The 12,289-nt window shown below is 49.7% G+C and overlaps 3 protein-coding genes across 3 annotated transcripts; 1 reads left to right on the forward strand and 2 right to left on the reverse strand.

Moving 5' to 3' along the window:
• Positions 1–1,628: 1,628 nt before the first annotated feature.
• HD556DRAFT_1445180 (WD40-repeat-containing domain protein) lies at positions 1,629–4,762 on the reverse strand (the record flags this gene model as incomplete). The annotated part of the gene is made up of 12 exons (XM_041306890.1): positions 1,629–1,843; positions 1,907–2,170; positions 2,220–2,363; positions 2,417–2,630; positions 2,676–2,852; positions 2,907–3,050; positions 3,121–3,228; positions 3,280–3,435; positions 3,497–3,662; positions 3,728–3,739; positions 3,807–3,853; positions 3,902–4,762. The coding sequence occupies 12 exons, from the start codon at positions 4,760–4,762 to the stop codon at positions 1,629–1,631; spliced, it is 2,508 nt and encodes an 835-aa protein (XP_041158357.1).
• Positions 4,763–5,685: 923 nt separating this feature from the next.
• Positions 5,686–8,647, reverse strand: HD556DRAFT_1485839 (uncharacterized protein; the record flags this gene model as incomplete). Its single annotated transcript, XM_041308717.1, has 10 exons — positions 5,686–6,222; positions 6,302–6,635; positions 6,707–7,101; positions 7,223–7,235; positions 7,288–7,453; positions 7,480–7,655; positions 7,718–7,894; positions 7,948–8,091; positions 8,301–8,456; positions 8,504–8,647. 10 exons carry the CDS (start codon positions 8,645–8,647, stop codon positions 5,828–5,830), a joined length of 2,100 nt encoding a protein of 699 aa, XP_041158358.1. The 3' UTR covers positions 5,686–5,827.
• Positions 8,648–10,260: 1,613 nt separating this feature from the next.
• HD556DRAFT_643282 (uncharacterized protein) lies at positions 10,261–11,084 on the forward strand. The gene is made up of 4 exons (XM_041311168.1): positions 10,261–10,375; positions 10,432–10,547; positions 10,609–11,029; positions 11,077–11,084. Exons 2-3 carry the CDS (start codon positions 10,453–10,455, stop codon positions 10,910–10,912), a joined length of 399 nt encoding a protein of 132 aa, XP_041158359.1. The 5' UTR covers positions 10,261–10,375; positions 10,432–10,452; the 3' UTR covers positions 10,913–11,029; positions 11,077–11,084.
• The last annotated feature ends 1,205 nt before the right edge of the window (positions 11,085–12,289 follow it).

Consider the following 12,289-nt stretch of genomic DNA (forward strand, 5'->3'; position numbering starts at 1 on the left):
CGGCCTAGCCATCCAAAAGGACCCTTACAATCTCCAGTATAAGTAGCCATCTACAGTCCCTACTAAGAAGCAATAATACCAGTATCCCAGTACCGTTCTCGCCTCCGATATCAGCAGTATCTCATTATTTCACCTATCGTCCAGAACTAACTACCTTCCTCGTCATCCTACTCTCGTTCGCGACCCTCTGACCTTGTCTCACAAAGCGGTCTACACACCCCTTCGCACTCACAGTCCTTTGCAGGTTCTTACAATGCTGGTATCTATACGATCTATGGTATATGCCACCAAGCCACCCTCCGTTCTATTTTATGGTGATGCGAGAGTCTTCGCTTCCTCCTGCGCCCATGAGGAAACCGCGATCCTGTATCTCCAACCCGGGAATACGAGATGTTGCCCACACGCGCGACAGGCTTGGACTTTGTAAGGTCGATGGCACCTGCCTGTGAGCAAGGACATTCCATGGGGATTGCTCGTCTCATATGTCAGATTCACATTCTTCTTTTTTATTGATATAATATATAGCTCCCAAATGCATGCCGCTACAGTATCTCTAGCGTCTTGATCATGTCCGGAATACAAGAAAGATCTTGACTTGTGCAATAATATCATGATCTGACGCGATTCTCTTGTATTCTCCGCCGCGCTGATGCGCTAGCAAAAACGCGCTAAAAGGCTGTTTGATGAACAATCAACCGCAAGGCTCGATCGCTCAGTTCCGAGTCGACCGACTCCTGTGCTTCAGGGAACTCGCCAGGCGAATTCTGTAATGGAGAGCCGGGCGCAGACCAATACTCTTCTTCGCTGTCCGTGTCGCAACGTCAGGCAGCTCTACAAGCCAGACGGCTCTGCGACTCAGGAAGCTCGAGCAGATACGATTCCACGGACGAACAAGCAAGAATGTCTGTATAGTGGGTCGTGTGATGAGAACTGATTCAACTTGTACTTCGTGGTGATCAGCAGGTCATCAAGCCCGTCAGCCTTGACTTCATATCTCTTGGTCTTTCGGCGCGACTCCGTTTGATTGCTGTGACCCGAAATGCGATGCAAGGCAGATGCAGTCTGCAGTTCCGAAACGAGGCGCGTTCAGGTCGCAAGCAGGGTGTAAATGTTAGACCAAATCTACAGCCATGACATGTCGGAGCGAGGAGATTGATCTGAATCTCGTCTTCAGACAGAGATGGCAGGGTGTATGGTGGTGCTTTGTATGAAGATGTCGGCGGCAGACAGCTATTGAATTCGGATGATTGCCCCACCCAGTCCAGGGCACTATGTCCCGACTGAGCTAACCTCCTGCAAGAGCCTCCCAAGCGCCTTTTGCTTCTTCTCTCCATAAATGACAGGTAGGTTGACGCCGAAGATACCAAACAACGAGTATGCAATATCTTCCGGCCACGTGGTAACACGCGCTGACACCCATTGGAGTTTCTCCGGGCGTTCTCATCCCTGGATGGAAGGCAACGAGGGTTTGTGCATCTATTCTCGTCGCATCTCCCATCCTGCATGATTGCAAGGGATCCTTGTGGTTGGGAGAGCGATCGCCGAGATATAGGGACCAATCCTTCTGTAGAAAAGATAAATATTCGGACAAGAATTCTTGAACTGTCCATCCTCGCGTGTTCCAAACGCTACTTGCGAGTGCTCCAGGCTGCGATGAAGGCAACATCCGACAGGTAGACGATGGTGAGTGCTGAGTGGCGATACCAGACAAACATGGAGTTGACCGATTGTTGGACCTCGACGTTGTTAGTCTGGTCAATGCAACAGGTATCGATCCATGCCCAGCGATACCCTTTATCACGAGTAGTTTTGCAGAACGACTGCAACTTCGCGATGCCGCCAACTGGATCAAGTCGTACACCACCTTGTCCTGGATGTCATGCAGCGACGGCTCCTCCCTTCCCACCTGTGCGAGAGTATGACATAACGGAAGTATACCGCCACCACGGCTTGGATGCGCTGCATGGAAGATATGCATCCTTCATGGTGGATGACAAAAGCTCCTTGTACTCCGTGCTCGCTTTGAAGGCATCGATCTGTGTCTCTCTATTGCATAAGCGCCCTGTGGAGGTGTCGATTAGACGATGCGGGGCGTCGTCGAGCTGAGCGTTGATGCTCTCTTCAATAGCGCGTTCTGCTTCGGATGGACCAACATGCTGATGGCGCAAGTCTGGACAAGGAGTCAACAATATTTAGAGGATGTGCTATTTGAGGCGTACCTTGGGTTTGCGTGTCGGAAGCATTTTCCAACTTGGAGATCATAATTTTGAACACCTCGATGGCTTCATCATATCTGTGTGCGCCATGAAGTACCGCATGCTTCAACTGATATCCGGAGTAAGATGAGGGTTGAGTTCGATGACCTGCATATCACTAAAATGAGTATCGAATACGAAAACGGTAACTGTCGTCGCACCTTGTTCACATCGAGAAGAGTGCGTCGTCCCATAACATTTTTCCTGACCTCGCCTTGCTGCGGTTCGCAAAGGTTGTATCTGTTGCCAAACCGAGGTCGATCGCTGCAGAGTAAAGCTCGATGGCCCCATCGTAATACCCGCAGCGAGGGCAACATCTCCGCTCTCAATGATATCAGTCACACCGGCAGCAGCATAGACCACGCTGCAATCTTGCTTGAAAGCTAAGTGGAATAAGGATCAGAATTATTCCTGGTTTACATCAAGAAGACTGCCAGTGGACCAATCAAGGTAGCTTGCTTTCGTAGCCTCATCAGCCCTATCCATTATGTACCGGTATGCTTTGATGGCTTCTGGAAGTCTACCTGTCCGAAGGAGCGCATCGCACCAATTCTGGTGTGCAGTTCGCCACAAAGATCGGAGGTCCCACCCGAATAACTAGAAAAAGCAATGGGGCGTGAAAAATTTCCAGTTGAATTGTAATCAACCCACCACCAGGAAGACATCATATCTAGAGTGGATGGTCGACATAGACGAGAAACCGATAGCGTCGACGGCAGCAGTAAAGTGGTCAGCTGATTCGTTGTGACGTGTGTCATCTAATGCATTGATTCCCAGTTGGACGTGTAGATAAGCCTGGAGTGCGAGGTTTGCAAAATCAGCACTGATGCATGAATCTGTAGTCGACTTTGTCAGTAGTACTCACTTCTACGATACCGCAGGCAAGAGAATTTGGATTGGGACGAGTCTTAGCTAGCTCTTGAACGCGCAGAATCGCCTCGTCGTGTTGATTTGCATTGAAAAGAGCGATGGCCTGACGGTTGTCGTGTGAGTAGCGAATACACGAGACACAATTGACACATACCTTGATCAAGAGTAGAAGACGAGTTTTATTCAAGTCTGCGTCCACGTACATGAACGCGATGTCAAATGCTTTCATCGCGTCTTGAAACTGGTTTTTTCCACAGTGGGCGATGCCCTTGGATATGCAGCCCATCAAGGATGGCTTAATACTGATGCTCTGTATCACCATATAAGTTAGTCTGTGTTAAAAAAGGTCAGGATGAAATGGGGTATCTCACTTTGAGCGCGTCATCAAGTGCGTGATCCCAGTCTGAATTTCTTGCCTTGACAAACGAACGATTCGCATGAGATTTGTAGTCGTTGCCATCGGCGGCAATATCTTGTGTTAACAGCCTGTCGGCAGTAGGCAAGTCCCCGGCTATACATGCATCGCGGGCTGTCGCGCTGATAGTGAGGATCTGCATCATGCATGGTCAGATTGAGTGGTAGGCGAAAAGGCTAGAATATACCTCGCATTCAGGCTGTTGAGCATTGGCATCAAGATTGAGGATCAATAAACAAGGAGACGAGCAAATAACGAGAACTCACATTATCTGCCCCTTGTTCCCTCGGCGGAGCATCCCCCGTAACATATCCTTCAATAAAATGAGATGAAGAAGGGATAGAAAACGAACAAAACTTACATCTGATAACTTGTCCTTAGAAATGTCCTCCAGGAAAGGTACTTTCCACTTTGAAATCACAGTGTCTCTACCTCCGCTGAGAATGTGCTTGCCATCCGCGGAGAACGTGGCACAATACAACTGATCGGGGTGCTTGAATATGGCGATGGGCGATCGATCCGAAATTCGCCAAAGGCGAACCTGTTGGTCTTCAGATGCAGACGCGATAAGGGTGCCAGTAGGGTTGAAGGCAATCGTGTAGACAGTGTCAGTATGGCCCTTGCAGGGTTGACCAACTTGCTTCCAGGTCGATGTATCCCACTCCCTTATGGTGGGATCTAGAATGGAGCCCGATGAGAACAGCCGCATGCCATCAGACGTCCATGCGACTGAGTAATTCCATGCTCCATTAAACGCAGAATGACCCTGGAACTTTGCGATTCGTTCTCTCTTGCGTGCATTCCATATTTGGATGTCCTTTTTGGTTGCGATGGCAAGATATTCCCCTGACGGCGAATACCGAACACAGCGGACTTCAGTCCCACAATTGATTGGATTTCCTTCTACCCGCCATGTCTTTGTGTTCCAGAGCTCCACCGTGTTGTCCATTGAGCCACTTGCCATAAATGTGCTGTCTGGAGAAAAGTCGAGCGAGAAAATCTTGTTGGAGTGGACTTTGACTCGGATGGGTTGGGTGAGAGATTCGCCGTCCCTGTTCCAGGCTATGAGCTCCCCGCCAAAATCACCGCTTGCTATGAATTGCCCGTCTCTTGATACTGCAGCTACTCGTATGCCCCAGTGATGCCCCTCCATTACCTTCAATACGACACCGTTTTCTAAGTCCCATAGACGAAGGGTCTTGTCGTACGAGGCCGTCACCATATGGCGTCCATCGGGGAATTCTGCAACTGCAAATACACAATGTCTATGGCCTTTAAATATTTGACTAGCCGTGGTGATTCTGATGGCAGGATGTTCTTCTTCCATCATTCTGCTCGAGGTGGACGATGTGGAGCACGATTTGCTGGAGAGCTTGTGAGTGTCTTGATTCAAGAGGTGCCTGTGCCGGGCCTTTTTGCTTCTTCACAGCCTTGACCTGCATATTAGACGCCCAGGGCACCAGGCACTTGGACCACTGCGAAGTGCAGGTATCTCCTAGTAAGCATGGTTGCTTGTTCATTGATCGAAATACGAAGCTGTGGAGTAAAGGAGACATGGCTGACGCCACTACTACGCTCGAAAGAATTTCCGTGGCAAGACAATCCAGTCCAGTGTAATAGTGATGCCCGCTGCGTTGAAGTGCGTTCGATGTTCCGAACGTTCGCTATCCGGTGAGCGTCTTGCGATTGCAGCAGAATCCAGACAGTGATAAACCAAGCCTGATATATACACCAGAGAATGCGCCAGTTTACTGCACTAGATTACAGCCTGCCACTGCATACGAATAATCGTGTATGCTCCATTGCAAACGAACTATGTACTTAGGTACTTTCAGGATGTGGTTTACAGCCGGATGTGTTGCTCAACACGCGCACACGCTGGCTCTAACGCAGACACACGATATCGTCCTCTCCAACCACCTCGAGAGCAGATGGTGCCTCTGCATGTCAAATTTTGGATTCTTTATTTGCGAGGATCATTTGCAGGGTATGTATGATATATGAGGCTATGATAATGTGATCGTCGTCGTGTTGTAAAAACCATTCAGCTACAATATGTCTAGGGTCCTGATGTTCATAATGTCAATCGAAGCCGGGTCTTTCACCTGCGCAATGATATTGGTCCGACGCGACCCTCTTGTATTCTCCAACGCGTTGCTGCGCTACCAAAAGTGCGCTGAAAGCCTGCCCAAGGTGAACCATCAAACGCAATGATCGTGAGTGAACATCCGAGTCAACTGACAACTCCTCTTCTCCAGGTGAGTTGCTGGACGACTCTTCAGTGTCGCTAATCCAGACTGGGACTCGGACCAATCCCTACGCTCTCCCCTTCGTCTGCAAAGGTGGGCTGCTCTGAAAAATCAGGCAGCCCAAGGAGACGACGATCCCATGGACGGACAAGAAAGAACGTCTGCCGAGTGGGTCTTGCGCGCGAGAATGAATTAGTGTCTTGTCCGTGGTGATCAGCAAGTCCTGAAGCCCATCTGCTTTGACTCATATGTGGAATGAGCAGCAGACCAGGCCTCCGTTTGACTTCCGTGACACGGAATGCGATGCAAGGCAGACGGAGTCTGCAGTTTGCGAAGAGCGGAGCATTCATGTTCTCGAGCAGGTTATACAACTTCGAAGCTGAATCCACAGGCACAATGTTTCGCAACGAAGAGACCGCTGTCTGAATCTCATCTTCAGACAATGATGGTAGGGATATGGCGGGGTTGCATATGAGATGATGTCGGCTGGAAGGCAACTATTGAACTCGGACGATTGTCCGACCCAGTCCAGGGAAGTGATGTCGCCCGATCTAGCCAGACGATCTCCTGCAGGAGCCGTCCGAGCGCATTTTGCTTCTTCTCGCCATAGATGACAGGCAGGTGGACGCGAAGATACCAAATAACGAGTACGCGGTCTTCCTGCACAGTGGTGACGCGCTTCGATGCCCATTGCAGTTTCTGTCTAGCATCTCTCATCCCTGGACGGAAGGAGATCAGGGCCTGTGCATCTATTCCCGTCGCACCCTCCAACTCCTTCATGATTGCTGAGATTCTTTGTGGTTGAGAGCGATCGTCGAGATAAACGACCAATCCTTCTGATAAAATCTAACGACTTTCGGAGCGACAATTCTTGAAAGGTCCATCCCGCTCGTTCCAAACACTGCTTGCTAGTGCACCGGGTTGGGATGAAGGAGGACATCGGATAGGTAGACGATGGTGAGCGCCGAGTGACGGTACCAGACGAACATGGATTGGACCGATTCTCCAAGCTCGGCGTTGTTGCTCTTATCGATGCAGCATGTATCCATCCACGCCCAGAAATACCCCGCATCACGAGCGATTTTGCAGAACGACTGCAGTTTCGTGATGCCACCAAGTCCCTTCAACTCGCGCACATCTTTATTTGGATGTGGTGCAGCAGCACCTCCGTCTCTTCCCACTTGTGTGATAGCAAAACGCAACGGAAGTGCATCGCCACCACCTCCTTGATGCGTTCCATTTCGAGATCCGAACGCTTCGTTATGGATGACAAAAGCTCCTTGTATTCTGGACTTGTTTTGAAGGAGTTTAGCTGTGCTGCTCGGTCGCACAGAATCCCCGTAGAGGTGTTGAGCAGACGAAGGGGGGCGTTGCTGAGTTCAATCCAAACCGCTCTTCGAATAGCGTCTTCTGCTTCCGATGGACAGACGTACTGCTGACGCAGATCTGCAGAACAAGATAGGCATTTCGAGACGAGGTAGCAATGTTCCATGCTTACCTCGTATCTGCCTTCTGGAGCATCGTCCAACTTGGACAACATGATTGTGAAGGCCTCGATGGCTTCATCGTAACGTTGCGCGCCACGCAGCGCTGAGTGTGACAACTGGTACCCAACATGAGACGAAGGTTGAGTTCGGTGACCTGCATCGCCGAAGTCAACATGGCTACGAAAACGTGGATGCCATCGCACCTTTCGCGCGTCGAGGAGCGCATCCTCCCAAGCATTTTACTTAACTTTGCCTCGCTGCGACTTGCAAAGAAGATATCGGATGCAGAATCCAGGTCGATCGCCATCGAGTATAGGTCAATAGCCTTGTCGTAATCGCTTGCAGCGAAGGCAGCTCTCCATTGGCAGCGCAGAGTGCGCTGCATTCCTGTTTGAAATCTGAGAAGAATACAGGTGAGGATTGTCGCCTGCGCGACATTACTGGTTCTAGACTCGCCGTTGGACCAATCAAGCAGTCGGCATTGGTGATTTCGTCACTTGAAGTCATCATGTGTTGGTATGATTTCACGGCATCTTGGAGTTTGCCCGCCCGAAGGAGTGCATCACACCGTTTATGGTGTGCCTTTTGCCACAACGACTTCAGGTCCCAGCCAAAGAGCTGGACAAGGATTCAGTTATGAAAAGCGTTATACATGCATCATCTTGACGTACCACCACCAAATCCTCATATACTTCATGAATGTTCGATTTCGATGATGAATCGCGAGAGTCGAGAGCGGCAGTGAAATGGTCGGCAGCTTCGTCGTAGCGTGCGCCATCCAAGGCTTTGATTCCGAGTTGAACGTGTAGATATGCCTAATGTGCGAGTTGTAAAGATGAGTGTTGATGACCAAGCATGGATGATACTTACTTGCACGATATCACATGCGAGAGTATCGGCATTCGGACAACCGGTAGCGAGCTCTTGAGGAGCAGGTTTGCCTCGTCATGTTGATCTGCATTGAAAGCGCGATGGCCTGAAATACGCGATGAAGGGAAGAGTATGCGAGGCAAATGTAACATACCTTGATCAATAGCAGAAAATGAGTGATTTCTGAATCCTGGTCCGTGTACATGGATGCAACATCAAATGCTGCCCTCGCATCCAGGACGCGGCCTTTTCCACAGAGGGCAATACCCTTGGAGATATAGCCCGTCAATGAGGGCTGAATCCTGATGGACTATGTCACCGTCGAGTTAGTCTGTATAAGGCGGCGATGATTCTCACCTTGATTGCGTCCAGAAGGGCGCGGTCCCAGTCGTATTTTCGCGCCATGACGAATGACCGATGGGCGTAGGAAGTATGGTTGTTCGGACTGGTGTTGATATCTTGAGTGAGTAGTCGGCGGTAGATAAGTCTCCATTTAGACATGCAATACGGGAGGTCGTGATGGCTAGGATCTGCACGAAACATGCTCTAATTGTGGTATATATGAGTCAAGAACGGAAACATGCCTTTGAGCGATGGACGTAGGGAGTATGGTTGTTCGCATCGGTATTGATATCTTGCATGAGTAGTTCTTCGTCAGTAGATAAGTCTCCATCTATGCATGCATCGCGGACTGTTGTGGTGGCAATAGTCTGCAAGAAGCATGCTCGATTTGTGGTATATGAGTCAGAGAGAAACATGCCTTTGGATGTATACCCTGAGGTACTGTCCACTCTGAGATCATCTTATCGTTACCTCCACTGAAGATGTGATTGCCGTCCACGGAGAAAGTGACGCATAAATTGGCGAGTGAGTGCTTGAAGACGGCAATGGTTTGTCGATCTGAGAGCTGCCAGAGACGATGGTGTCATAGATGCGGATGCAACGAGTGTGCCAGCAGGATGAATGGCAATGGCTTGGATGTGGTCAGTGTGGCCCGTCCAAGGATCACCGACCTGCTTCCAGTTTTTGTATCCCATTCGCGTATAGTAGGATCTTCCTATCGCCGCCTGTGAGAAGGCGTGTGCCATCGGGCGTCCACACGAGTGAGAGTTCCATGATTTGTGACCCGAATGATGTGACGTGTTTCCTGTGCCTGAATTGTAAATTTGAATATCATGTTGGTTGCGACGGCAAGCAGTTCTCCAGACGGTGAATACCGTACGCAGTGATATATGCATCACACTCGATGGATCTCCTTGCAGCTGCCAGGTTTTGGTATTCCAATTTCGTCATTTTTTCGTAATAGAACCAGTGGCCAGCACTGTTCCATCGGGAAAAAATCCAGCGAGGAGATCAAATTGGAGTGTGCTTGATTTTGGTGAGTAATTCGCCAGTTTCTCCGTGCCAGACGATGACCTCTCCCTCTATCACCGCTTGCTATCAATTGCCCATCTCGTGATACCGCCAACTCCACACCCGATTGCGATGCCCCTCCATCTTCTTCAACGCAACACCTGTCTTCAAGTCCCACAGACGAAGCGTTTGTCGGCGAGCCCGTAACCATCCGACGTTTATCAGGGAAAACTGCGACTGTAGTTATGCCTTCTTCATGGCCTTTAAACCATCGCAGGGGAGTGGTGATTGCAATGAGCTCCGACATTTTACTGGATGTTGATGGTATGGAATACGGACGAGGCTAAACTTTGGAGGGATGATGTCTTTCTCTAAGCTGCACAGGGTGTATGGTGCGTTTTATGGTGCTTCCCAGCTCAATGGACGCCCGGAATATCTAAGGCCGCCTGTTCGTGCCCACGCCTCCATCACCGTAATGCACCCACCCTATTGTCATACCCGCTGTCCTCGACAATATGCACATCTGCAGTGCATACATGCGTCCGACTCTTGGCTTCACAGCTTCCAGAATGTATCCTATCGCATCAAGTCGAGCAGTCCGTGCTTTCCAGCGCTCGAATCTGACTGTCTATCCTGCATGAATACCGTTGTTTTTCGTATCTAGCAGCTACTCCAGCTTATCACCACGTTACTTCTTCGAACGCGTGTATATAGCTTACTGCAATATCACTTCTCCATCCAACAGACTCCCAAGATTGTGTGCACAAGATGCAACTAAATTTCGTGGTACAGCCTCGGAATTTCCCCACCATTCCCACGGGCATTGTGAAAATGCTGCGCCACTGCCGCATGCGACTGCTGCGGTGTTCCTAAACGGTGAGTGCGCATTAACTACAAGTACTTACTTACTGCTAATCACTGGAACCTCCCAGTACTTATCCTCCAAACGAGCCATGGACTGGAGGGTGCTCCGATTCCTTATATGTATATCCACGCTCTCAAAGTCACGGTCAGGCGATATCATCGAGATTCGCAGTACTCCCGGTCTGCAAGTCAGGTCTCTCAAACAACTACCTTGTTACTAAACGACCTTTCATATTGCATTGTAGTCTGATTCCTCCGCATACAATGTTATTTTTATTTCTTTTTAGTGAACGACTGCGTAGTTGCGGGCATTGTCTCAAACCTGACGCAGTCATTGGCACCTTTCTTCGCGTTTATTTTGCTCGTGTGTGGTCGCGCAGCAGTCGCAGCATTTTCCTAGTGCCCCATTGCCATACTGCTAGTGGCCGCATCTCACTGCGATGCCCCTCCATACACAACACCTGTATTCAAGTCCCACAACCGAAGCATCTTGTCATCTATAGGGAAAACCTGCGACTGCGCTTGCGCCGCTCTCATGATCTTCAATAACTCAACGGAGTGCGGTGCTTGAAACGAGCTTCGACATCTGGCTGCATGCTGACAATGTGGAGCACGGTCGAGGTAGACTTTGGAGGGATTGTTGGTGTCTTTCTTTAGGCTGCAGAAGTGCGTATATCGTGGGTTTCTCTTCACCCCATTGACTTTTTCCTTAGACACCCTAGTAAGACATGGACCCCATTCATCTGAGATCTCTTCAGGTGAATATGATCCCACCATACAGGAACCACGGTGGAAGCCATTTACTTGGAAGCAGGTCGGTGATGTCATCCATGCCACCATATATTTATGCTGCTGGCATCTGATCGCTTCCGCATCTCACGACGTCTCACGAGGCAGCTGTCGGGTTGGCGAACCGTCGCCATCTTCCCTCACTCTGTTTTGACGACTTGTGTAATATTCTCTACGAAAGACATATCTTCAGCTGAGCTCATGAGCTTTTGATGAGATGGTCTTAGAGAGTGCCTCTACCACAGGACACTCTGCTGGAGGGTACTTCACAAGTGCCGCTATCAAAGGTACCTTTCTGTATGTACTTTGCCGCTGACTCCCGACCCCCTCGTCATCTCATCTCGCGAAAGGCCGGGTTGCAGATGGGTGCCTGAGACAATAAGGTGGAAATCAACGTATGTAAGTTAGCATTGATTTCCTTCTTCGTCTTCCTCCACATCGACACCTAAAGCATGCAATTCCTCGCTACAGAGGTTGAAAGAACTCTTTGGGTTACATATGGAAAGCTGTGGTGACGTGAGTTGGACACATATGTCCAGGTGCTTGCCTGTGAGCAAGGACATTCCACGGGGTCACCGTCTTCTAGATCCCATAGACGAAGGGTCTTGTCGCACGAGGCCATCACCATACGGCGTCTGTCCGGGAATTCTGCAACTGCAAAGATACTATCTCCATGACCTTTAAATGTTTGACTAGTCGTTGTGATTCGGATGACAGGATGTTCTGCCTCCGTCATTCTGCTCGGGGTGGATGGTGTTGAGCACAACTTGCTCGAGAGCTTGTGAGTGTCTTGATCCAAGAGGTGCCTGTACCGGGCCTTTTTGCTTCTTCACAGCCTTAATCTGCATATCAAACGCCACTGGCAGGACACGAGGCACACCACGGGGGTAAAATGGAACTTAGTGGAGGCATAATAGGCTGAAGTGTGCTTGATTAGGACTGGGATGATGGTCATCAAATCCTTCACGTGCCCTGTCGTGATTGCGCGGCTGGTCACACTAGCTGAGTCGCGCCGAAACTTACGACAAAAGCAGTATTTCGACCATCTAAACCCTTCGACAAAGCCGTCGTGGAGTCTCTGCGGCAGTAACCAGGATGGGAATGGTCAGGCCAGTAGTAGTCAAGTAGTAGTTGGGA

The sequence above is a fragment of the Suillus plorans genome (assembly GCF_016647745.1).
Source record: "Suillus plorans strain S12 chromosome Unknown HD556scaffold_42, whole genome shotgun sequence".
Lineage (NCBI taxonomy): Eukaryota > Fungi > Basidiomycota > Agaricomycetes > Boletales > Suillaceae > Suillus > Suillus plorans.

Coding starts and splice junctions, on each gene's coding strand:
- HD556DRAFT_643282 (XM_041311168.1), top strand. CDS start 10,453: ATGGACTGGAGGGTGCTCCGATTCCTTATATGTATATCCACGCTCTCA. Junction 10,548..10,608: donor ATTCGCAGTACTCCCGGTCT/GCAAGTCAGGTC, acceptor ATTGCATTGTAG/TCTGATTCCTCCGCATACAA.